This window comes from Phyllobates terribilis, unplaced genomic scaffold (assembly GCF_046119375.1).
Source record: "Phyllobates terribilis strain yellow unplaced genomic scaffold, ASM4611937v1 Scaffold_3__8_contigs__length_932513732, whole genome shotgun sequence".
NCBI lineage: Eukaryota > Metazoa > Chordata > Amphibia > Anura > Dendrobatidae > Phyllobates > Phyllobates terribilis.
Genome location: NW_027362763.1, coordinates 186,525,040 through 186,549,482, shown reverse-complemented (window position 1 = coordinate 186,549,482; position 24,443 = coordinate 186,525,040). Strand labels below are relative to the sequence as shown.

General features: G+C 45.8%; 1 protein-coding gene across 2 annotated transcripts in view; it reads left to right on the top strand.

Annotated features, from left to right (window-relative positions):
• The first annotated feature begins 367 nt into the window (after nt 1-367).
• Nucleotides 368-24,443, top strand: part of LOC141258986 (saxiphilin-like) — a 337,568-nt gene continuing 313,492 nt past the window's right edge. The window contains exons 1-6 of one of the 2 annotated variants that reach the window (XM_073674335.1): nt 368-564; nt 2,073-2,236; nt 3,204-3,309; nt 6,658-6,873; nt 16,012-16,218; nt 17,114-17,329. In XM_073674335.1, coding sequence (XP_073530436.1) covers nt 516-564; nt 2,073-2,236; nt 3,204-3,309; nt 6,658-6,873; nt 16,012-16,218; nt 17,114-17,329 — 958 coding nt within the window. In that variant the 5' untranslated portion in view covers nt 368-515. The remainder of the gene's footprint in view (nt 565-2,072; nt 2,237-3,203; nt 3,310-6,657; nt 6,874-16,011; nt 16,219-17,113; nt 17,330-24,443) is intronic. The other variant, XM_073674334.1, reaches the window with a different exon arrangement.

The following is a 24,443-nucleotide window of genomic DNA, read 5'->3' as shown; positions in this document are numbered from 1 at the left end:
GTGACAGAGGCTTCAGATCTACCCTACCTCTTCAGCTTAATTTGCAAATCAATTCAAACATGATTTCTCAGTAACGGAGGAATGGACTGGCCTTGTAAAGGTATTGCTGGACTTGTCTTTGAAAGTGCTACATGTGCATATAAATAGCTTATGAGGGGAGGGGGTGAAATTCTGTTGACAAAATGATTCTCTTTAAGAGCTCACTCTGGAGTGTTTTGACCCATGTGCTGAACACTCAACCTTCTCTCTGCAAACATTTTGGCAGCTAAAGTTTCAAATTGGCAGAACAATGTTGATGTCACAGGAGAGAAAAAAAAACTATCTTTGTGCCATAAAAACAGATCTATCAAGAAAAATGAGACAGAGGTGAATGGGTCTTGTTGCAAAACATTTGTGTAAATAACACAAGGACATCTGATCTGCTCACTCCCCCGCTCCCTTATCAATAGAAGACAAGATTATAACGGGCAAACTGCAGCCGGATGAGAAGATCTTCATATGGTGCCTAGTAAGAAATGAGGATGACTCCTGCTTTCCAAGTGCTGCTATGTCTCTGCTTGTTGGGTAAGTACATGTTCATACAAGCTCATGATGGAATATGTCAATTTGTAAATTGCATATTTAAAATGTTATTTCTGGAAAGAGGTTTTCATATTCAGATTATCTTATTTTCAGGTTGGGTTCATCAGCCACTGAATCCCAACAGTGATAACCCCAAAATCCGCTTTTATTACTGGGACAGTCACTATGCAATTACTCATGTAGCAAGCTGAATCCTGCATAAATATACACAAGTATTAATGATGAGTGAATCTGTCGATATTTGAATTCGGCAGTATGCTTGAATTTGTCTACAAAATGAGGTTTGCATTAATTATACTTAAAGCTGATCAAATATATTTTATTGTGATCTGAGGTCTTTTCCAGAACATAATAAACATATCTATAAAATGTAAAAAAAACCCATTATACTCACTCAGCCCTCACCTGTCACGCTGTGCAGCCCCGAACTAGCCTTATCCTTCTCTTCGTTCAATATCTGGTGTGATCCTCACAGGGCTGTCCTTGGCACTTTCTGGCACCTTTGGCATCTTCCGGCCAACCTCTTGATTGGACCAAAGATGGCTGAGGGCCGGATAGGTATTACTTTTATAAGATTTTTTTTTAATCCTTTCAGTGTCCTTTTGAATCCAGAAAAATGTCAGATGTCTAATGGCAATTTTGTTGGATTCGCAAGAATCAAATGGCTAAAAAATTTAGATTCTGACAAATCTTATATTTTTATGAAATTTAAAACTAATAAAATTTTCCTCAAAGCAATTCTCTCATTTCTAGAACTATATATTTTTCATGATTAATAGCAATCTAGCAATAGCAATAGCACCTCATAGCAATAGATAGATCTCAACATGGACGGTTTTTATTTATTTATATGGACAAGGTGAACCCACTATTTACTATATACAAACTCCACATGTTATTGGTAGCTCATGATTATTCCCTCAGTTGCATGCATAGCTAAGCCGAGCATAGAATGGCTGAGCTGTGCTACAACTCAGTTGTCAGAGCAATAAGGATACTGTTGGAGGGATGGCAGATTTTTTTCATTTTTAGAAAAGGGTCATAGGTGCATCTGTTTTTCATGAATTAGACAGGGTTGATAGGTGCAAATGTGATTGTTATCAGTGGGATCTTCAGCATAGCATAGCTGAGCTTTGCTTACAACACCGAAGTCAGATATTTTATTAGACAGAGTCATTAGGGGCATCTGAGCATGCTTGACTGACAGCACTATTGGAGGATGAATCCAGTGGCAACAAAGGGTTTGTGGAGCTCTGGGAATCATCATAAAGGGGGTTATAGCTTCAAATTAGTGCAGATTAAAAAATAGGTTTTATTGTCGCACATGATATGACTACAATATGATTTTGGGAATAACACTTCAGGTCAATGCCGTTTCAGGAAAATAAGAACTTCTGACACTACGTACCAGGTTTGGATTTATTAAAACCATTCATTTTTATGCATGATATTTGATTTCCTTGATTAATCCTTATTCTTCAATTTTTCAGTACTGAGCTCTGCAGCTCCTAGTGGAAGAAATGTCCGTTGGTGTGTGACATCAGATACTGGAGAACAAAAATGCAATGATCTGGTGACCTCTTGTCATGTAGATGAGATTCTACTAATATGTGTGAAAAAATCCAGCACCGAGGACTGTGTGAGAGCCATCAGTGTGAGTACAACATCAGGAAAGTCCACTATAGACAATGTCTACTTGCTAGAAGGTTCCATTGACAATAAGCTCATCACAAAGTATCTCGTCTGCTCTGGCTCCTGGCTTTCGGGTGTAATCTGTGGAGAAATGACACAGAGCCCATTAAAATTAATGATTTGTCTGTGTGATGGAGGAAAGGACAAGTCCTCCAGGGCAGGAGACCATCTTTCTAGCTACTCTCCATTCTGGCCAACAGATGAGCTTGGGTACATAAAAATGAGTTGTCTAAATAATTATTTTCATCTCTGGTAGATCATCTGGTAGGTTCATGGAAAAAAAACCTCATGGATTTCCCAGGAGAATTGGCAAATCTCATGGACACAGGCCTAAACCTCTTAAAACTTTCTACCGTAATGTGAAATTGAGTGGAGACCCCCTGACAATAACAATTTGAGCTGTCAGACACATGGCGATTAGTAGGTCATGATTTAGAGAGAAGATAACCACATTAAACTACCCTTTAAGCCATTTCTTTAGTAGAGGAACACATTTACTATTCAGCTATTTTGTTTCCTTGAGGAAATTGTGATTTCTTAATTATTAGAAATAAATCATTAAATGCTCAAAAACTGTAGACCTGATGTATTTAGTGTGCTCACTGTCTAATTAATGATGGTCAAGAGATTTCCTGATGTAAGAAAGCTATTTTCAAATAATCTAGGTAGTTCAATGAAACGGATCCTCTGTTCAGGAATATATTCGCCAAAGCACAGAATGGCTGCAAAGATCAGCACTTCTTTGATGACTGTGTAATATTTAAACTATCCTCTTGGGGCGCTGCACAAAATCAAGTGTTTATTGCTGGATTCACCCATAGATTCACAAGATCACTGCAGATTGTTGTGATCAGCTTATAATCGGGAACCCTCTTAATAAAAAGTGAATAAAAGAAATCATTATCGGTGATGACCATATTGTTTTTCAGAATGGAGAAGCAGATGCTATTTCTCTGGATAGTAAAGACGTTTACAAAGCTTCATTACATCCATTTAATTTAAAGCCCATCGTGACTGAAGCTTATTCTGAGAGAGGTGAGTGCCGACCTTAGTAGAAACCTCTTATTATTGCTGTGAAAGAACAAAACTACTTTTATTAACATACAACTAAACTGAAAAGACAACGTAACCTTAAAGGGAATTTACAGGACTCTTTAGTTGAAGTCATCAATATCAAATCACTTGGGGTCCAGCTTCTGCCAAACCCACCAATCACAACACCATGCACCATACATTGCATGGTAGATGTGAATGGTACTGCAGCATCCCTCCCTTTCAATGGAGTGAGAAAGAGTGTGCATAACCAGATAGGACAACAACACGATGTACGGAGCTGTGCCAGGTCCATTGCACTGTGGCCCCCAAATCAGTTGATCGCTGGGAGAACCTATATGTGTTACTTAACCCCTTAAAAATGATGATTTTTCATTTTTGTGCTTTCATCCTTTCCTCTCCTTCCTTCTGAGATATTGTTTTTTTGGGGGCTAGTTGTACTTTTGAACAGAACCATTCATATTAACATACAGTGGGTACAGAAACTATTCAGACTCCTTTAAATTTTTCACTGTTTGTTTCATTGCAGCCATTTGGTAAATTCTAAAAAGTTTATTTTTTTTCTCATTAAAGTACACTCTGCACCATATCTTGACTGAAAAAAACCCAGAAATGTAGAAATTTTTGCAAATTTATTAAAAAAGAAAAACTGAAATATCACATGGTCATAAGTATTCAGACCCTTTGCTCAGACACTCATATTTAAGTCACATGCTGTCCATTTCCTTGTGATCCTCCTTGAGATGGTTCTACTCCTTCATTGGAGTCCAGCTGTGTTTAATTAAACTGATAGGACTTGATTTGGAAAGGCACACATCTGTCTATATAAGATCTCACAGCTCATAGTGCATGTCAGACCAAATGAGAATCATGAGCTCAAAGGAACTGCCCAAGGAGCTCAGAGACAGAATTGTGGCAAGGCACAGATTTGGCCAAGGTTACAAAATAATTTCTGCATTACTCAAGGTTCCTAAGAGCACAGTGGCCTCCATAATCCTTAAATGGAAGAAGTTTGGGACCACCAGAAGTCTTCCTAGACCTGGCCGTCCAGCCAAACTGAGCAATCGTAGGAGAAGAGCCTTAGTGAGAGAGGTAAATAAGAACCCCAAGATCACTGTGGCTGAGCTCCAGAGATGCAATAGGGAGACGGGAGAAAGTTCCACAAAGTCAACTATTACTGCAGCCCTCCACCAGTCGGGCCTCTATGGCAGAGTGGCCCAACGGAGGCCTCTCCTCAGTGCAAGACATATGAAAGCCCGCATAAAGTTTGTTCAAAAACACATGAAGGACTCCCACACTATGAGAAATAAGATTCTCTAGTCTGATGAGATGGAAATAGAACTTTTTGGAGATAATTCTAAGTGGTATGTGTGGAGAAAAACAGGCACTGCTCATCACCCAATACAATCCCAACAGTGAAACATGGTGGTGGCAGCATCATGCTATGGGGGTATTTTTCAGCTGCAGGGATAGGATGACTAGTTGCAATTGAAAGAAAAGTACAGAGATATCCTGGATGAAAACCTCTTCCAGAGTGCTCTGGACCTCAGACTTGGCCAAAGGTTCACCTTCCAACAAGACAATGACCCTAAGCACACAGCTAAAATAACAAAGGAGTGGCTTCAGAACAACTCTGTGACCATTCTTGACTGGCCCAGCCAGAGCCCTGATCTAAACCCAATTGAGCATCTCTGGAGAGACCTGAAAATGGCTGTCCACCAATGTTCACCATCTAACCTGACGGAACTGGAGAGGATCTGCAAGGAAGAATGGCAGAGGATCCCCAAATCCAGATGTGAAAAACTTTTTGCATCATTCCGAAGAAGATTAGCTCAAAAGTGTGCTTCTACTCAATAATGAGCAAAGGGTCTGAATACTTATGACCATGTGATATTTTAGTTTTTCTTTTTTAATAAATTTGCAAAAATTTCTACATTTCTATTTTTTTCAGTCAAGATGGGGTGCAGAGTGTACTTTAATGAGAAAAAAATGAACTTTTTAGAATTTACCAAATGGCTGCAATGAAACAATGAGTGAAAAATTTAAAGGGGTCTGAATACTTTCCGTACCCACTGTATAATCAACTGGAAAACTGGAAAAAATTCCAAATAAGGTAAAATTGTGAACAATTTTTTGTTATGGCATTCATAGTGCAGGAAAATGATCTGGAAATATTATTCTCCAGGACAATATGTTTACGGCTTTACTAAACTTGCAAAGTTTTTTTTTTTTTAAATTTAAGCTTTGAAAAAAACCTCTAAATTTTGAAAAAAAAAAATTGGTTGTGTGGAAATTTTCAAGACTATTAATGCTTTCATTTTGCAGTTGATGGAGCTGTGTGAGGGTTTTTTTTCTTCGGAGGGGGGCAACCTGATATTTTTATTGATACTATTTTGGGGCGAATACTACAATTTGATTTTTTCTTATGGCATTCCTTGAAGAGTTGTGTCAACCAAAAAACTGCAATTCTGCCGTTTCTATTGTCTTTCTCTTTACAGTGTCTACCGATGGCGTTAATTAATTTTATTTTTTGATCGATCAAACTTTTATAAATGTTGCAGTACCACATATATGTATTTTTTTAAAAAACAATATAAAATCTTTATTTTAAATGGGGGAAAAGGGAAGGTGATTAAAACTTTTTTTAAATTTTTTTTTAAACCATTTCTTTGCATTTTATTAATTTTCTTCAGGGACTTGAACCTGAAATTATCAGATAGCTTGTATTATATACAGCAATACCACAGTACTGCTGTATATAGCACAAATCATGGTCTCTCATGAACACCAGCCATAAGCTACCGTTCACAGGTGTAATGTCATGACAGGCCAGCGAGGTCTTCAGCAAGACCCCCCTCCGTCATGGCTACCTATCAGAATCATGTGATTGAGTTGTGGGGTACTGATGGCATCTGGGTGGATAATGAACAGGAACATTTTTTTTTTAAAGGTAATACAATTAATAAAAATTAACACAAAAGTCAACACAACCCAATTTTCTTATCTAGCATGTACTCTAAACACCCAAGGCTATGTTCATATTACATTCTGTCCACATGTCAGTGTCTCTGTCGGGGCTTCTGTTTGAAGCCCTGAAAAACGAGATTCAGACAGAACCTCTGAAGGAGCCATTCACTGTGAGGCCGACATAGTCAGGTCCCACTATCTGGCTCTGTATTACTGTGGAGGTATTTATTTCTTTCATCAGTAGCATGAGAACATATTATGTAGGTCCTAAAAATCAAGGAAACTTAAATCCACCGCAAAACATAATAATCTCTTTTATTGGAATAGTACTTATTGTCTAATCATTGTGTTTTACTTGGATAGACAGTACCCCTTGTATGAGGCATCGCCAGAGTGTGCTCGGAGGGGAAAAAAACAAAATAGGAGCATTTGTACCAAAATGTGATGAAAAGGGAAACTACGTTCCAAAGCAGTGTCATGGCAGCACCGGTTACTGTTGGTGTCTTAACGAAAATGGTGAAGAGATCGAGGGAACAAAAACTCCACCAGGCACTAAGCACCTAACATGTGAAGATACAGGTACTAATCCATTCCATCAGTGTTGTCACCTCAGTCTCTACAATGGTTTAGTTATGCCTTTACTTATTATAGGTTATTCTTTATAATTGGGGATCAGTTAAGTCAGATAAAATAGTAATAGAAGTCAATTTTCTAAGGTTGAGAATTAAACATTCCTCAGAATAAATAGCAAGTGGGGGTGAGTAGTCTTTTCGACAAAAGCTGGGCTGCCAGAGGGCAAAAGGGGGAAACACATAGGAAAATGTAAAAAGTTTTAATCTAAGCTCCAGTTGGTGAAGTTTGACCACGCAAAGTAGAGAGGGTATGGACATACAGTCGGGAACCAAGAGGCTTATAACTGTGAGTGAAGAGCCATTGGGACACAGATTAGTAGACAACACATGGGGAAGACGTTGTCACACTGAAGGGAGTCTGAACCTTGTTCTCTGAGTGTAAGACTGGGGTACATCCTGAGGTCCATCCTGTTTTAGCTAGTTCCTGCTAAGCACTAAAAAGCCTGTTTTCCTTTTCGTATGGGGCCTAATCTTTTCCCTATACTACAATCATTGACTGTAACTGACTTAAAGAAAATTGTTATTCGGACTCGGTACCGAACCTTTGTATGGTTCCACATATTTTCTGTTGGTTTCCATATAAAGTATTGCTTAAGGAGAGCAGCTTCACATATAAAGAGTACAATAAGGAGCAGTGTGGAAAGAATGTATTCTCTGTATTAAAAATTCCCTTCAGAACTAAAATTAAAACTTTAGGGATCATCTGACTAATTTACAGTATATGTGCAGTGCAGTGCTTCAGGACTTCCCTTACTCAAAGTAATATTTTCAGGATGCCACCTCGAGGATGGTGGTCTGAGGTGTTACACAGGGAGAAATGGGTATGTTATCAATTTTTGTACATCTCTTTGCCATTCAGTGACCAACTACTTGTTCATTAATTGTGTTTACATTTTCTGCACATTGCATTCCTTATATTATGCTTGGTGAACCCTCTACAGGTTTTATTTCCTGTAACCAGTGCATGTGCTATTGGGAACTCTTATTGATACTGCCTCTCCTAATATTTTCATGTGCATATGACGCGCCCCTGGGCCTGTGTCGCGCTGCGTTGCGCACGCGGGAGCTTACCCGGAGCCGGATCTCTTGAGGGTTGTAGTCTCGTGGCGGTGACCCGGTCCGTGCCCAGGGAGTCAAACTGAGCGGCGATGTAACAGCGGTAGATGCAGGACGACTATGCCACCCGTTGAATGCAGCTATGGAGCTGCCGCTGCAGGACAGTCCGCTGAGGCCGGTGGATGGATGGTGCAGCGTAGATGGTATAACCCCCAACGGGAGGGGTATGGCCTCAGGGCAGCAGATGTGGATGATGGGGGTAGCAGGAACCACTCAGAGACAGTGCGGTGTAATTCAGGGTCTTTACTGGTAACAACGATAGACCCTCCCGGAGTACTTGCTAGTGAACGGGGCCTGGTCAGTCCTTGAGCAGATGGGATCTCCCCTGGCCAGGCGGAGTTGTAGGCCTCCCAAACTGACTGTACTCTTCTGGCTACCTTGCTAGAAGCGGATATAAGTAGCCCACGTCCCTGAGTGTACCGTGTGGTGCTCACCCGTATGGCCGGTGACTCGGGGCCTTCTAATGGCTTCCGCTCCACGATGGCGGTGCTGGTCCCACGCGTGTGACCGTGCCTTCGGGTTTCTGGGCCTGAGGACCTGAAATCCCCTGCCGGTCGGCTTCTGCTGCTGGGTAAGAGTTAGTCCCCACAGCCTCGGACGCCGGGTCCGGTAAGAAAGCTTCTCAGTCAGGGCGAGCTCTGCAGCTGCCAGCCCCTGACTCGTAGTAGTATTGCTTCTGCTGTTTCTTGTCTCTACTCTCCTTGACTGCTAACCCTGCTTCAGCCCCGGGTTTATATAGGGGAAGTTCTTCCCCTCCCAAGACTGGGCAGGAGGTGTGGCATGCACAGGATCCCTGACCAAAGGACCTCCCACCTGCTCTCAGACATAACATCTCTATCACTGTGGCAACCAGACCCCTGGGGTGTCACATTCCCCCCTAGTGAAATTTAGTACTCCGGGACTAAACATATTTTAGAAAAACATAACAAGATAAAAACAATAATAATACAATAAGAAAAACATATAAAGATGGTTACGGCATGTCCGTAACCGGGTGCAGTCTTTGAAGAAAAGCAAGGTGTCCATTTCACCAAAACAGGGAGACGTAACCAGGTAGGGGTTTGTCCTACCCCGAGTCCTTAACAGTCTTTAGTCCGTCCTGGGTTACGCTCCAACTATGTACAAGGATTCCCGGTAAATCCACCAAGGATTCCTAAAAATAACTGGAAACACAAAATTATACACAAGCAACAATACACAGATAAACATAAATAAAACAATTTATACACTTCAAATCCTCCAGCGTGCGGGTAAGTGGCCTCTAGTGGCCCTAGTGGACCTACGGAGCTGACTGTCTGGCCCTGAACTACAGGGTGTAGGAGCTGTCAAGGGTAAACTGGGCAGCTGTCTACCGGCTCTTTGTCTCACTAGGGGTACGGCAGGCTCACTATAAGCAGAGGGTTGATCCTCCTGTTCTGCTTGTGTGGAGTCTTCTGCCTCCTGGACCGGCTGTTCTTCCAGCTCTACCTGTTGCTCCGTAGGTGCTTGGGATGCTGGTTGGAGGAAGGTGAGTACGGGTACCACAACTGCACCATTGACTTGAGTCCAAGACCGAGGGAAGTCCCCGAGCACAGTACTAACCATATCTTCCCTTTCCTCTACGGGTCGATGGTCTTCTTGTTCCTCTTCAGGGTTCCTCAGTTGTTCGGGACACTTCTTCAGGTGGTCCCGGGATACAATGGCTGTGGTTTCCCCTCCGTCTTTACTGATGGTACAAACCTTCGGGTTCTCGTGGCTTGAGGGCAGTACGGTGTACGGGTCCTTCTCCCACTGGTCGTCCAACTTGTGGAGCCGTCTCTTCCTCTTCAAGACCTGCTCTCCGGGTACCAGGGGAACAGCGGGAGCATACTGGTTGTAAGTTTTCTCTTGTCTTTCCCTAGCCTGACAGAGACTTCGCTCCACGCTCTCCTGTACTCTCCGGTACTGCTGCTGCCTCTCTGTGTCCCAGTCTGTTTCTGGTGAAGTGTCCTCGGGTGTCAGGACTCCCATTTCCAGGTCAACAGGTAACTTACCAGGTCTTGCCCTCATTAGGTAAGCCGGGGTACAGTTGGTGGAACCTACTGGGATGTGGTTGTATAGGTCCACCAGATCGGGCAACTTCTCAGGCCACAGACTGCGTTCTTCCAGGGGCAACGTTTTTAGAAGATCCATTACCACCTGGTTCATTTTCTCACAAAGTCCATTAGTTTGCGGATGGTAGGGTGTCGTCCTTATCTTCCGGCAGCCATACAGATTGCAGAATTCCTGGAAGACCTCCGCTTCAAAGGCAGGTCCCTGGTCCGTCAGCACTTGGTCCGGGTACCCATGTGGACGGCAAAAGTGCTGCTGGAAGGCTCTAGCTGCTGTTTGAGCCGTTAAGTCCTTGACGGGGACGACAACCAGAAACCGGGAGTAATGATCCACGATGGTTAACGCGTAGACGTAGCCACTTCTGCTTGGGGTCAGTTTTACATGATCCAAGGCTACCAGTTCCAACGGTTGCCGGGTGACGATGGACTGCAGGGGAGTCTTCTGGCTGGCACGGTCCTTCCTTCTCAGGTTGCACGGGCCACAGTCTCTGCACCACTTCTCGATGGTTCCCCTCATGCCTACCCAGTGGAACCGCTCGCGCAGCAGGAACTCCAGCTTCTTCCACCCGAAGTGTCCAGCTCCGTCGTGGTATGCCTCCATCACCATGGCTGCGTCTCTTCGTGGCACCACTACTTGCCAGAGTAATTCATGCGTCCGGGAGTTAACCATTCTGCGGCACAACTTCCCTTTGTAAAGGAACAGTCGACTCTTCTCTGCCCATAGTTGTTTGGCTTCCTCCGGAGCGTCTGGTTCAAGGCGAGCCTCCGGTCGAGTCAGCATCTCCTTCACCAGTCGGACGGCAGGGTCGCTGTCTTGCGTTTCCGCCCAGTTGTAGTGGGGTAAGGGGTTCAACGTAGCAGCCTGCTTACTCCTTACCCGGTGGGAATACTGGATAGTCCCATGACGGTGGAACGCAGGGAGTTCAACTTCTTCCAGTCCCTCTGGATCTTCTCCTCCGTCCGGCAGGTTGGGCATCCTGGACAGGGCGTCCGCGTTGGTATTGGAGCGTCCTGCCCGGTATTTGATTGTGAACTCGTAGTTGGACAGACGGGCCATCCACCTCTGCTCCAGGGCACCGAGTCTTGCCGTGTCCAGGTGTGTCAACGGGTTGTTATCCGTGTACACGGTGAACCGGGAAGAAGCGAGGTAATGCTTAAAGCGCTCGGTGACTGCCCATACTACGGCCAGGAACTCTAGCTTAAATGAGCTGTAATTCTCGGGGTTCCTTTCGGTGGGTCGCAGTTTTCGGCTGGCGTAGGCGATTACTCGTTCCTTCCCCTGCTGGATCTGGGACAGTACGGCTCCTAGCCCGATGTTACTGGCGTCGGTGTAGAGGATAAAGGGCTGGCTATAATCCGGGTACGCCAGGATTTCGTCCCCCGTGAGGGCCATCTTCAGCTGGCGGAAGGACTCTTCTTCCAGCTCCTCCCATTTGAAGGGCGGCTTCTGGTTCTTGGCCTTTTGGGACTGGCCTAGCAGGAGGTCCTGCATAGGTGCTGCCTTTTTGGTGAAACCGGGAATAAACCTTCGGTAGTAGCCTACCAACCCGAGGAACTGCCGCACTTCTTTTACGCTGGAGGGGCTTGGCCATTCCTTAATTGCGGTGATCTTATCAGGGTCGGGAGCCACTCCGTCAGCTCTCACCACGTGTCCCAGGTACTGCACCTTTGGTTTCAGGAGGTGACACTTGGAGGGTTTCACCTTTAGGCCGTAACTTGCCAGAGCTTCGAACACTTCCGCCAGGTGTTTCAGGTGGTCCTCATACGTCTTGGAATATACGATGTCATCGTCCAGGTACAACAGGACCGTCTCGAAGTTTCTGTGGCCCAGACAACACTCCATTAGTCGTTGGAAGGTTCCCGGTGCGTTGCAGAGTCCGAACGGCATGCAGGTGAACTCGCTAAGTCCCATCGGGGTGGAGAATGCGGTCTTCTCCCGGTCCGCCTCTGATACAGGAACCTGCCAGTACCCGCTAGTGAGATCCAAGGTAGAGAAGAAGTTAGCAGATCTTAAAGCAGCCAATGACTCCTCTATCCTTGGTAAGGGGTACGCATCCTTGTGTGTGATACGATTGATTTTCCGGTAATCTACACACATCCTCATGGTGTTGTCTTTCTTTCGGACTAAGACTAGTGGAGCTGCCCAGGGGCTACAGCTATCCCTGATCACCCCAGCCTCCTTCATGTCTCTAAGCATCCCCTTGGCGTGTTGGTAGTGGGCAGGGGGTACGGGTCGATACCTCTCTTTTATAGGAGGATGGTCTCCCGTGGGGATGTGGTGTTCTACCCCCTTGACTCGCCCGAAGTCTAACGGGTGTTTACTGAACACTCTCTCGTACTCTTGAACCACCCGATAGACTCCTTGTTTCTGGTGTGCGGGAGTGGAGTCAGTACCCAGATGTAGTTGCTGACACCAGTCCTCCATGTTTTTCTTAGAGCCGTTACCTTCCTCCGGGTGAGATGGAGGCAAGGGTTCCACAGATTGTATAGAATTTTGGTTAATGGTATATAATTTGGCTAGTGTGGCATACCGGGGCAGGTACACTTCCCTCTCCCCGATATTTATTATGCGAACGGGCACCCTCCCATGGCGTACATCAACCACCCCCCGTGCTGTCAAAATGGTGGGCCTACTGTCCGAGTAAACTGGTTCTACCATTGCCTGGTAATCTCTACCTCTCAGACCAATAGCTGCCCGGCACCAAATCATCATTTCACTTTTTGGGGGCATGGCAATAGGAAAAGGGTCACACATTCTTACGCTACCAATCTCACCGCCGGAGAGTTCCACCTGTTGCCGTCGCATCAGTGCCCGGATCTCTTTCTGGAGTACCCGCTGCTCGCCGGAGCTGGCGTTCTTGGCAACCTGCTGTAAAAGGAAAATCACCTCTGCAAGACAATTTTCAATTACATTAGTTCCTAGAGTTATTTTTGGGTGACTCTCATGTTTGTCAATCTCTACAATGATCAGTCCCTGTGCTGGCAGTTCGACTCTACCGATTTTGATGGTCACCTCTTTAAATCCGATCTGTGGCACGGGCTGGCCATTGCTGGCGATGATACTCAAGTCGTCGTCAGGGTAGCGGGTAATATCCGAGTCATTCCAGTACTGCTTAAAGAGCACGTACGGGATGGTGGTGACCTGTGACCCGGTGTCCAGTAGGGCACTCATGGGAATGCCATCCAGTACCACAGGCAAGACTGGGCGTCCTCCCACATATCTGTCGCGCCAGTTCGATGGGCCTGGTGATCTTTTTCCTGGGGGTTGGCCCTCTACCCCAGGTTGTGCCCGTTTAAAGAACAGTACCTTGCCATATGTCCAGGTTGATTGCAGCGGCGGCAGATGGGTCATCCGTCCTCGCTGTATCGGTCACTGGGTCTTCCTCTGGCCGGTGGGGTCCTCCTTGGTCGACACCACGGGATGTCCTCCGGTCCGGATGCCAGCTGGATCTTCCCTGGGGTGGAAGCCTGTAAAGACTGCACAGTTCGGGTTAGCGCAGCAACGCTCTTAGCTAGCTCTTGGACCTGATGGTGTAGGTCTGGAGCCGGGTCATTGTCCAAAGCCTGCGCATCAGCTCCCACAGGCCCTGCCGACAAGGGCGCCGCCTCCTGGTGGTAAGTGATAGCAGGGCGCTTGTGGGTCACAACGCCACCCGGTGCCGGTTCTCGGAGCACCCGGATGGCTCTGTCCTTGAACTGTGCAAAGCCCAGATGGGGATCCTGTAAGGCCATTGCCCGCAACTGGGTTCGGTGGGTATTACAATACAGTCCCTCTATAAACTGTTCGGTCAACAGCCTGTCCTCGTTTCTCACTCCATCAGGGTCGGTCTGCTTAATGGCCCTCAGGGCCTCTTGTAGGTTTAGTGCATAGTCCCTTATACTCTCATGCGCTGGCTGCTTGCACCCGTAGAATCTAAGCTTAATCTCGGCTGAGGTGCGGGTATCAAAGGAGTCCTTCAGCCGGGTTAGTATCCCTGCGACAGTCTTCCTCCCAGGTGGCCAGGATTTTACTTCCCTTTTGGCTGCCCCGGTTAGTTGGGCCACCAGGATGCTCACTTTTTGCTCTTCTGTGAGGGGGTACACCTGGAAGAGGCTATCCAGCTTTTCTCTAAAGTCATGCAGGGTATGTGACTCCCCTGAGTACTGGGGTAGCCAAGCTGCTCCCGGGATATAGGGCATGGTGAAGGGCATAACTGCAGCAGCGGTAGCGCTGGCGGGGGTTGAGGCAGTGAAGCTCTCCTCCGTATCCGACATCTTCCTCCCCCCTAGTGGACCGTGGCCTACCTTGCGATGATCCTCTTCCGTAGGCCGCGGCTCCGCAGTGGATCGTCAGGGTTGAGGACCTTCCGTCGCGCTCCTGTGATGTCGGCGTCTGCTGGGCTCCTTCCAGGACCTTACGCAACGTCCGGACGTGAGGCGGGGCTTCAGTTCTCGCGCGCTTTCGGAGTCCACGCCCCTCTTCTTCCCGCGCGGCGTCCTCAAGATGGCGTCCAATGGCGGGAAAACTCCACGGATGGCGGGAAGAAGGCAGAAGATGGCGCCGGATGGCGAGAAACTTCACCGATGGCGGGAAGAAGGCTGAAGATGGCGCCGGATGGCGGGAATCTTCACCACAGGTAAGTTTGAAAAGTCTCTTTTTCAGGCACGCAGTACCCGGTGGTTGCGGGCACGAAATCCTGCCGACTACGCCAAAGTTGACGCGCCCCTGGGCCTGTGTCGCGCTGCGTTGCGCACGCGGGAGCTTACCCGGAGCCGGATCTCTTGAGGGTTGTAGTCTCGTGGCGGTGACCCGGTCCGTGCCCAGGGAGTCAAACTGAGCGGCGATGTAACAGCAGTAGATGCAGGACGACTACGCCACCCGTTGAATGCAGCTATGGAGCTGCCGCTGCAGGACAGTCCGCTGAGGCCGGTGGATGGATGGTGCAGCGTAGATGGTATAACCCCCAACGGGAGGGGTATGGCCTCAGGGCAGCAGATGTGGATGATGGGGGTAGCAGGAACCACTCAGAGACGGTGCGGTGTAATTCAGGGTCTTTACTGGTAACAACGATAGACCCTCCCGGAGTACTTGCTAGTGAACGGGGCCTGGTCAGTCCTTGAGCAGATGGGATCTCCCCTGGCCAGGCGGAGTTGTAGGCCTCCCAAACTGACTGTACTCTTCTGGCTACCTTGCTAGAAGCGGATATAAGTAGCCCACGTCCCTGAGTGTACCGTGTGGTGCTCACCCGTATGGCCGGTGACTCGGGGCCTTCTAATGGCTTCCGCTCCACGATGGCGGTGCTGGTCCCACGCGTGTGACCGTGCCTTCGGGTTTCTGGGCCTGAGGACCTGAAATCCCCTGCCGGTTGGCTTCTGCTGCTGGGTAAGAGTTAGTCCCCACAGCCTCGGACGCCGGGTCCGGTAAGAAAGCTTCTCAGTCAGGGCGAGCTCTGCAGCTGCCAGCCCCTGACTCGTAGTAGTATTGCTTCTGCTGTTTCTTGTCTCTACTCTCCTTGACTGCTAACCCTGCTTCAGCCCCGGGTTTATATAGGGGAAGTTCTTCCCCTCCCAAGACTGGGCAGGAGGTGTGGCATGCACAGGATCCCTGACCAAAGGACCTCCCACCTGCTCTCAGACATAACATCTCTATCACTGTGGCAACCAGACCCCTGGGGTGTCACACATATACCTCGCCTGTTTGTCACCTGAGTCTTTACGGTTGATTTTAACACTATCCTTATATGTTACATGCCACTTTTGATGTATTCCAATAAACTTTGCTGTCTGTTTTATCCAGTGTACTTTGGACTCCATGTTTCTTGCAGGACTTATATCAATAAATATGAAGATGTACAATACCAGTAATGTGTTTGCATCATTTAGTCTTCACAAAATCTTACTTAACTTATATCCATTTTTAGCAAATAAACCTCCCTGCTTGAAGGAACGTCAGAAACTGCTCAGTGCTAAACCTTCACCCACAGCTTTTGTACCGGAATGTGATGAAAAGGGCAACTATCGACCTCTGCAGTGCCATGGCTACTGTTGGTGTGTGGATGAATATGGAGAAGAAATTTCAAAATCGAGAACTTTCCCTGGAAAACCACCAAAAACATGTGAAGCTTCAGGTAAGAGTCTATTCTACTCCTCCAGCTTCTCCACTGTATTGTTATAGTGACTTCCACTACATGGAGTCACTACAATGATTTATCACTGATAATACAGTGTCAATATAATTGTGCAATGTCATGAAAACCCATTGTTGGGCTTCTTGTTATTGTATGTTGAAATGATAGAGAAGTGTGGATCTAAGCTCGGACTACATCATCTCTCATGGACCGAGAAATATTTGATGAAAGTACGGGATGAAGAGCATCTTACAATATTGTCATAAATATACTAATATAATAATATCAATCTACTATATAATCGGCTTATCCCGTCTGTCTGTCCATCCAGGAAATCCCGTGTCTCTGATTGGTCTGGCCGCGGCCAATCAGCGACGCGGGATTTCAGAACAAGATGGCGGCCGTTAGTGGCTCATCTGCCACACGGAGGTCAGCGGCGATGCAGCCGGGAGATGACCGCATAGGCAGCGCCGCTCCCCGGTCCTCACTAACACTGTTCGCTGATTGGTCGCAACCGCGACCAATCTGCGATATTGGCGTGAAATTTAAAACACCGCTGTCCTTATTGGTCGCGGCCGGCGGCCGCCACTGATCAGCAACGAGCGCAGTCCGGCCGCGAATTGGCGCCGGATTTGAAACACGCTCGCTGATTGGCCGCACCCGCCCGGCTGCTCGCAGCGGAAGTACCCACACAGGCAGCGCCGCTCCCCGGTCCTCACTAACACGGTTCGCTGATTGGTCGCGGCCGCCGGCCGTGACCCATCAGCAATATTGGCGCCAAATGTAAACACCGCTCTGCTGATTGGTTGTGGCCGGTTGGCCACATACATATTCTAGAATACTCGATGTGTTAGAATCAGGCCACAATCTAGTTAATTTATATTTGTCTTATCAGGTGAACCGCTCTGCATAAAAGAACGTAATAAATTGCTCAGCGCAGCAGAACCTTTACTAGGAGCCTTTGTACCTGACTGTGATGAAAAAGGCTACTTTAGTCCATTGCAGTTCCACGGCAGCACCGGATACAGTTGGTGTGTTACCAAAAATGGTGAAGAGATCAAGGGTACAAGAACTGGACCGGGGCAGACACCCCCTACATGTGAGGTCCCAGGTGAGGAACTACAGAGTATATCAAGAATTACATAGACCTGACTAACTTACTACCATTGATAAAAGTACATCTGCCACCATACATAAATGAATGGGCATTTTATCATTATTTTAACAAATGTGTTGGAGACCTTTTGTGGAATAATATAAGTATTACTTGTTCACCTCCTTCCCACACTGTGCAGCTCTGAAAGTCTGGTGCTGAATTCAATGTAGGAGAATTATGATTGCTTTCTCTGGGTCTGTATCCTGGTAATGCCAACTTCATATATCATGTGCTGCTATTGTCATATCCCTTTATTCAAAATCATGTTTGTTAAATAACCTCAATATCCCCCTCTTCAATTTTATGGTCACAGAAGACATATTTTTTAAAATACTTCGAGTAATTGTGAGTAAAAAGCAGGTCATGGAGCCTGGAGAGTAGACAACCAGTTTCCTAAGCAGCCAATCTAGTAAATCTAGAAAATGAAGCTATAACTAGTCTGAAACTTGTTTCCAATAACTCTGTGTTGCTGTACCTCTGTTATTCCTACTAGAAATGTGTGAATAAATTGACATTAAGATGTCACTGAGAAACAGCACAACATACATTTCTGCAAAAAGATATTCTAGATATTAATACAAAAATGTCAGGAGAAATGTCAGTTCCTATCTGAAAGAAATATGCAAATTGTCTCTTCAGAGAGGAAGCAGACTTATAATAATAATAATAATAATCTTTATTTTTATATAGCGCTAACATATTCCACAGCGATTTACATACATTATCATCGCTGTCCCCATCGGGGCTCACAATCTAGATTCCCTATCAGTATGTCTTTGGAGTGTGGGAGGAAACCGGAGAACCCGGCGGAAACCCACTTGAACTCTTGCGCCACCTATTGGATGTAGCAATCTTAAAAGTCACTATGGACCCTTTAACGAGCCTTGCCACATGACTTAGGATAAAAGCCGAACCAGAATCTCAATTTGCAGACACATGTTTCTGGGTGTTGCCCCTCCTCAATGCATAGCATGAGATATGATTTGGCTGTATGACAGGCCTCAGACTGGGGTCTAAGGAGCAATGTTTTTCCTTTTGGAGAGTTTCATAACTGACATGCCAGAGTTAGGAGAATATACAGTTATATGAAAAAGTTTGGGCACCCCTATTAATCTTAAGCTTAATGTTTTATAAAAATTTGGTGTTTTTGCAACATCTATTTCAGTTTGATATATGTAATAACTGTTGGACACAGTAATGTTTCTGCCTTGAAATGAAGTTTATTGTACTAACAGAAAATGTGCAATCTGCATTCAAACAAAATTTGACAGGTGCATAAATATGGGCACCCTTATCATTTTCTTGTTTTAAATACTCCTACCTACTTTTTACTGACTTACTAAAGCACTTTTTTTGGCTTTGTAACCTCATTGAGCTTTGAACTTCAGAGCCAGGTGTATGCAATCATGAGAAAAGCTACTTAAAGTGGCCACTTGCAAGTTGTTCTTCTGTTTGAATCTCCTCTGAAGAGTGGCATCATGGGCTCCTCAAAACAACTGTCAAATGATCTGAAAACAAAGATTATTCAACATAGTTGTTCAGGGGAAGGATACAAAAAGCTGTCTCAGAGATTTAACCTGTCAGTTTCCACTGTGAGGAACATAGTAAGGAAATGGAAGAACACAGGGACAGTTCTTGTTAAGGCCAGAAGTGGCAGGCCAAGAAAAACATCAGAAAGGCAGAGAAGAAGAATGGTGAGATCAGTCAAGGACAATCCTCAGACCACCTCCAGAGAGCTGCAGCATCAACTTGCTGCAGATGGTGTCACTGTGCATCGGTCAACTATACAACGCACTTTGCACAAGGAGAAGCTGTATGGGAGAGTGATGCGAAAGAAGCCGTTTCTGCAAGCACGCCACAAACAGAGTCGGCTGAGGTATGCAAAAGCACATTTGGAGAAGCCAATTTCTTTTTGGAAGAAGGTCCTGTGGACTGATGAAACCAAAATTGAGTTGTTTGGTCATACAAAAAGGCATTATGCATGGCGGCAAAAAAACACAGCATTCCAAGAAAAACACTTGCTACCCACAGTAAAATTTGGTGGAGGTTCCATCATGCTTTGGGGCTGTGTGGCCAATGCCGGCACCGGGAATCTTGTTAAAGTTGAGGGACGCATGGCTTCCACTCAGTATCAGCAGATTCTTGACAATAATGTTCAAGAATCAGTGATAAAGTTGAAGTTACGCAGGGGATGGATCTTTCAGCAAGACAATGATCCAAAACACTGCTCCAAATCTACTCAGGCATTCATGCAGAGGAACAATTACAATGTTCTGGAATGGCCATCCCAGTCCCCAGACCTGAATATCATTGAACATCTGTGGGATCATTTGAAGAGGGCTGTCCATGCTCGGCGACCATCAAACTTAACTGAACTGGAATTGTTTTGTAAAGAGGAATGGTCAAAAATACCTTCATCCAGGATCCAGGAACTCATTAAAAGCTACAGGAAGCGACTAGAGGCCGTTATTTTTGCAAAAGGAGGATCTACTAAATATTAATGTCACTTTTCTGGTGAGGTGCCCATACTTATGCACCTGTCAAATTTTGTTTGAATGCAGATTGCACATTTTCTGTTAGTACAATAAACCTCATTTCAAGGCAGAAACATTACTGTGTCCAACAGTTATTACATATATCAAACTGAAATAGCTGTTGAAAAAACACCAAATTTTTATAAAACAATAAGCTTAAGATTAATAGGGGTGCCCAAACTTTTTCATATAGCTGTAAGCCTTACTTTGGCATGTCAGTCATGTCACACTCCATTTTCTCTACATTTGCATTTTTATCCATTTATTGCCTTGAAAAATTGTAAAATTAGAATTAATTTTACCCCTGAACACATTTTTCTCCTCATTAAAATAAAATTGGGAGTAACAGTTTGCCATTCTCAGTGTCCTCATTCTGGACAGATAGTGCATGTAAATTCTTGAAGTTTTTCAGTGCCGTAATGGTGCGTTTTTCTTCCACAAGTAGTAAATACTGGAATTATTGAATATTGCTCTGGTATAATTAACTAATAAATCCCAAAATAATCCATAATAATTACATTACTTTACCTATTGGTAAGGGTGAAGTAGAAATAATAATATAATTTGCATAGAGATCTATCGCCTTAGGGCTTAATAATAACAAACAGTAAAGGTGATACCAAGCTTGTTTTGTGCTCCTTTTTTTACAAAAGAAAACTTAAGAAAGAACATTTTATTTATTCTTTAGCTATTGAAATACCTGGATTTATTGCCCATTACCAATAGAGCAACCACATATTCCACAGTGCTGTACATTGATTATCACTCATTAGTAGTGATGAGCGAGCACTAAAATGCTCGGGTGCTCGATGCTCAGGTCGAGCACATTGGAATACTCGGGTGCTCGACCCGAGCAACGAGCCCAATGTAAGTCTATGGGAAACTCGAGCATTTTTCAGGCGGCTCCCCCCGGCGGTCTGCAGAGGGCCTAAAAATTGCCCAAATCGATGGGAACAGTGCTCAGATGACATGGGGACAGCATGGGGAAGACCCCTGGAAGCATTTCTGACTCCCAGGTCTCTGCTGTCATCAACATTGTCACAGGTATTATGCCACTTTTACTGACTCACAATAAAACAACAAAAACGAAACCAAAATGGATTTTCCTGGGAAATATGTTAAGGAACATCCTTTCCAGGGTAATGACTTGTATATAATGCAAAATAAATAATCAAAAACAAAAGTGCTCCTCCACATCTTGGGCAATGTTCACATGTAGCGTTTTTGATGCGTTTTTTCACTTTTGCATTGCTTTCAACTGTGACAAATGCATTCACCAGGAAATGTCATTTTAACATTTTACAACCTTATCTGGCCATGTGGTGTGTGAGATATCATCAGACACATCGTGTTTCATTTATGAAGTAGGGACTCTGAAAGTCACAAAGCCTATTTTTATAGGGCCATCAGACGGCCTTTACTATTCTTAAAGGGCCAGCAGTCGGCCCTCACGATTCTTTGAGAGCCATCAGACGGCAATGTTTTATTGTTTCCATTACTAAAGAGTGGGTCTCCTATACTGTTATTGCGTATGCAGTGAGTGGAAGGACTGCCCAAAATTTGGACGCACCCCAATGCCACTTTGAAAATTTGGATGCACCCCAATACCCCTTTGAAGAGACTTAGAGGAGCGCCTCCTGAAAACAATGTTCCCATTATTAGGAAGTGGGTCTCCCATTGTGTTTGCCTATGTAGTGAATGCAAGGGTTGCCAAAAATTTGGAGACACTCCAATGCCCCTTGGAAGAGACGTAGAGGGCCTCATGAAAAAATGTTCCCATTATTAGGAAGTGGGTCTCCCATAGTGTTGCCCTACACAGTGAATGCAAGGGTTGCCAAAATTTGGAGGCACTCCAATGCCCCTTGGAAGAGACGTGGAGGTCAGAGGGCCTCCTCAAAACAATGTTCCCATTATTAGGAAGTGGGTCTCCCATTGTGTTGGCCTATGAAGTGAATGCAAGGGTTGCCAAAAATTTGGAGGCACTCCAATGCCCCTTGGAAGAGACGTGGAGGTCAGAGGGCCTCCTCAAAACAATGTTCCCATTATTAGGAAGTGGGTCTCCCATTGTGTTGGCCTATGCAGTGAATGCAAGGGTTGCCAAAAATTTGGAGGCACTCCAATGCCCCTTGGAAGAGATGTAGAGGGCCTCATGAAAAAATGTTCCCATTAAAAAGGAGCGGGCCTCCTATACTTGTAATGATCATGCACTAAGTGTATGGGCTGACAAACATTTACCCCTGGGGGGTATACATGAACATACTGTATAAAAAAATTTTTTACGGGCATCATAAACACCCTTTAAAAAAATTAAGTGGGTGTTGCATCACAGACCACGGTCACCCTCGTGATATGGTGGTGGAGGATGAGGAGAAGGAGGAGGACAAGAGCAAATAGCCAAAATCAGGAAGAGTATAACCATGTCTGGGTGTGAAAAGGTGCATGGGAATACACCTCTCAAGAAAAGACACTGGATTTGAGTTTATGTTACGCTGCTATCATTTGGTGGTGTTGAGAAGTCTGGCCCAATCCAGCCCTTGTTCATTTTTATAAGAGTCAGCCTGTCCACATTTTCAGTTGACAGGCGGATGCGCTTATCAGTTGTAATTCCACCAGCAGTACTAAAAACCCGCTCTGATAAAATGCTGGCGGCAGGGTAGGCCAGGACCTCCAAGGCATAGAGAGCCAGTTCATTCCACGTATCCAGCTTGAGTACCCAATAATTATAAGACACAGAGGAATCACGGAGGACGTTGGTATGGTCGGCAAGGTACTCCCTCAGAATCTTCCCAAACTTTGCACTCCTTGTGAGAGTACCCCGCACCTCAGGGCTTATGCGATGGGAGGTGCTGAGAAAATTCTCCCAGAACTGTGACAGTGTTCCCCTGCCTCTGCTGGATTGAAGTTGTGTCTCTCTCGCCTGTACTCCTTGGTTGTCCAACGAACTGTGACCTCTGCCACCAGCGTTTTTAGATGGGAATTTTTTTAATAGGGTCTCCTGGTACAGCCCCATTTTCGCAGACCTGTCTGCCTAAGGAATAAAAGATATAAAGTTCTCCTTGTAGTGTGGGTCTAGAAGTGTCACCAACCAGTAGTGACTGTTACCCAAAATTTTGAGAACGCAAGGGTCGTGGAAAAGCCAGCGTAACATAAACTCAACCACGCGTGCCAGACTACTAACAGGCAAGACTTCCATGTCCTCACCAAGAGGATGACTGACCATGCTCTGCTCCTCCTCCTCTCTGTCCTCTGGCTATCCATGCTGAACAGACAGTATGACAGCTGTGCAGGTAGTACCATCTATAGTACATAAAACTAGCTCCTGTTCTTCCTCCTCCTCCTCTTCCTCATTGTCCCCCATTCCACATTGGGATGAGATGAAGCTGGGCTGTGTGTAATCACCCTGTATGGTTCCTTGCTCCATCTCATCGTGCTCTGCCAGGAAAGCATCCTCTTTGATTGTGAGCAGAGAGCATTTCAGAAGACAGAGGAGCGGGATGGTGAACCTAATTATGGCGTCATCACCGCTCATCATCTTGGTGGAGTTCTCAAAGTTTTGAAGGATGGTACATATGTCTGACATCCATGTCCACTCCTGAGGTCTTATGTGTGGAGTTTGAACTGAATACCGATGGCCTTGTTGATGCTGGTACTCAACAACTGCCCTCTTCTGCTCAGAAATCCATCCCAACATCTGCAGTGTAGAGTTCCAACGCGTGGGGACATCACACACCAGTCTATGAGCCGGAAGCTGCAAACGCTGCTGAAACACGGAAAGTGCAGCGGAAGCTGTAGGTGACTTTCTAAAATGGGCACCCTGGGGACGTACTTTAACAAGCAGATCCGGCAGCTCCAGGTAGGATTTGAGAAACCGCTGAACCATGAGGTTAAGCACATGGGCCAGGCATGGTTCGTGTGTGAGCTCGCCTCGCCTCAGAGCCGCTACCAGGTTCCGGCCATTGTCACACACGACCATTCCTGGCTGTAGGTTCAGCGGTGTGAGCCACAGATCTGCCTGCTCTTTCAGAGCTGTCCACAACTCTTCAGCATTGTGTGGTTTGTCACCTAAGCATATTAGCTTCAGCACAGCCTGTTGCCGCTTGGCCGAGGCAGTGCTGCAGTGCTTCCAGCTTGTGACTGATGTGGCCATTTCGGAGATAGAGGCTCAAGAGGAGAAAGAGGCTGAGGAGGATGAGGTGCAGGAGCTGTAGACCATGGGGGCAACCCTGATTGACCTAGGGCCCGCAATCCTTGGCGTCAGGAGGATGTGTTCCATCCCAAGGTCCAACTGGGATCCCGGCTTCCACTATGTTAACCCAGTGTGCCGTCAGCGAGATTTACCGTCCCTGCCCACAAGCACTTGTCCACGTGTCCGTGGTTAGGTGGACTTTCCCAGTAACTGTGTTGTTGAGGGCACGACTAATGTTTTGGGACACGTGCTTGTGTAATGCGGGTCGGCACACCGGGAGAAATAGTGGCGGCTGGGGACCGAGTACCGAGGGATGGCCGCCGCCATCAGGTTGCGGAATGCTTCTGTC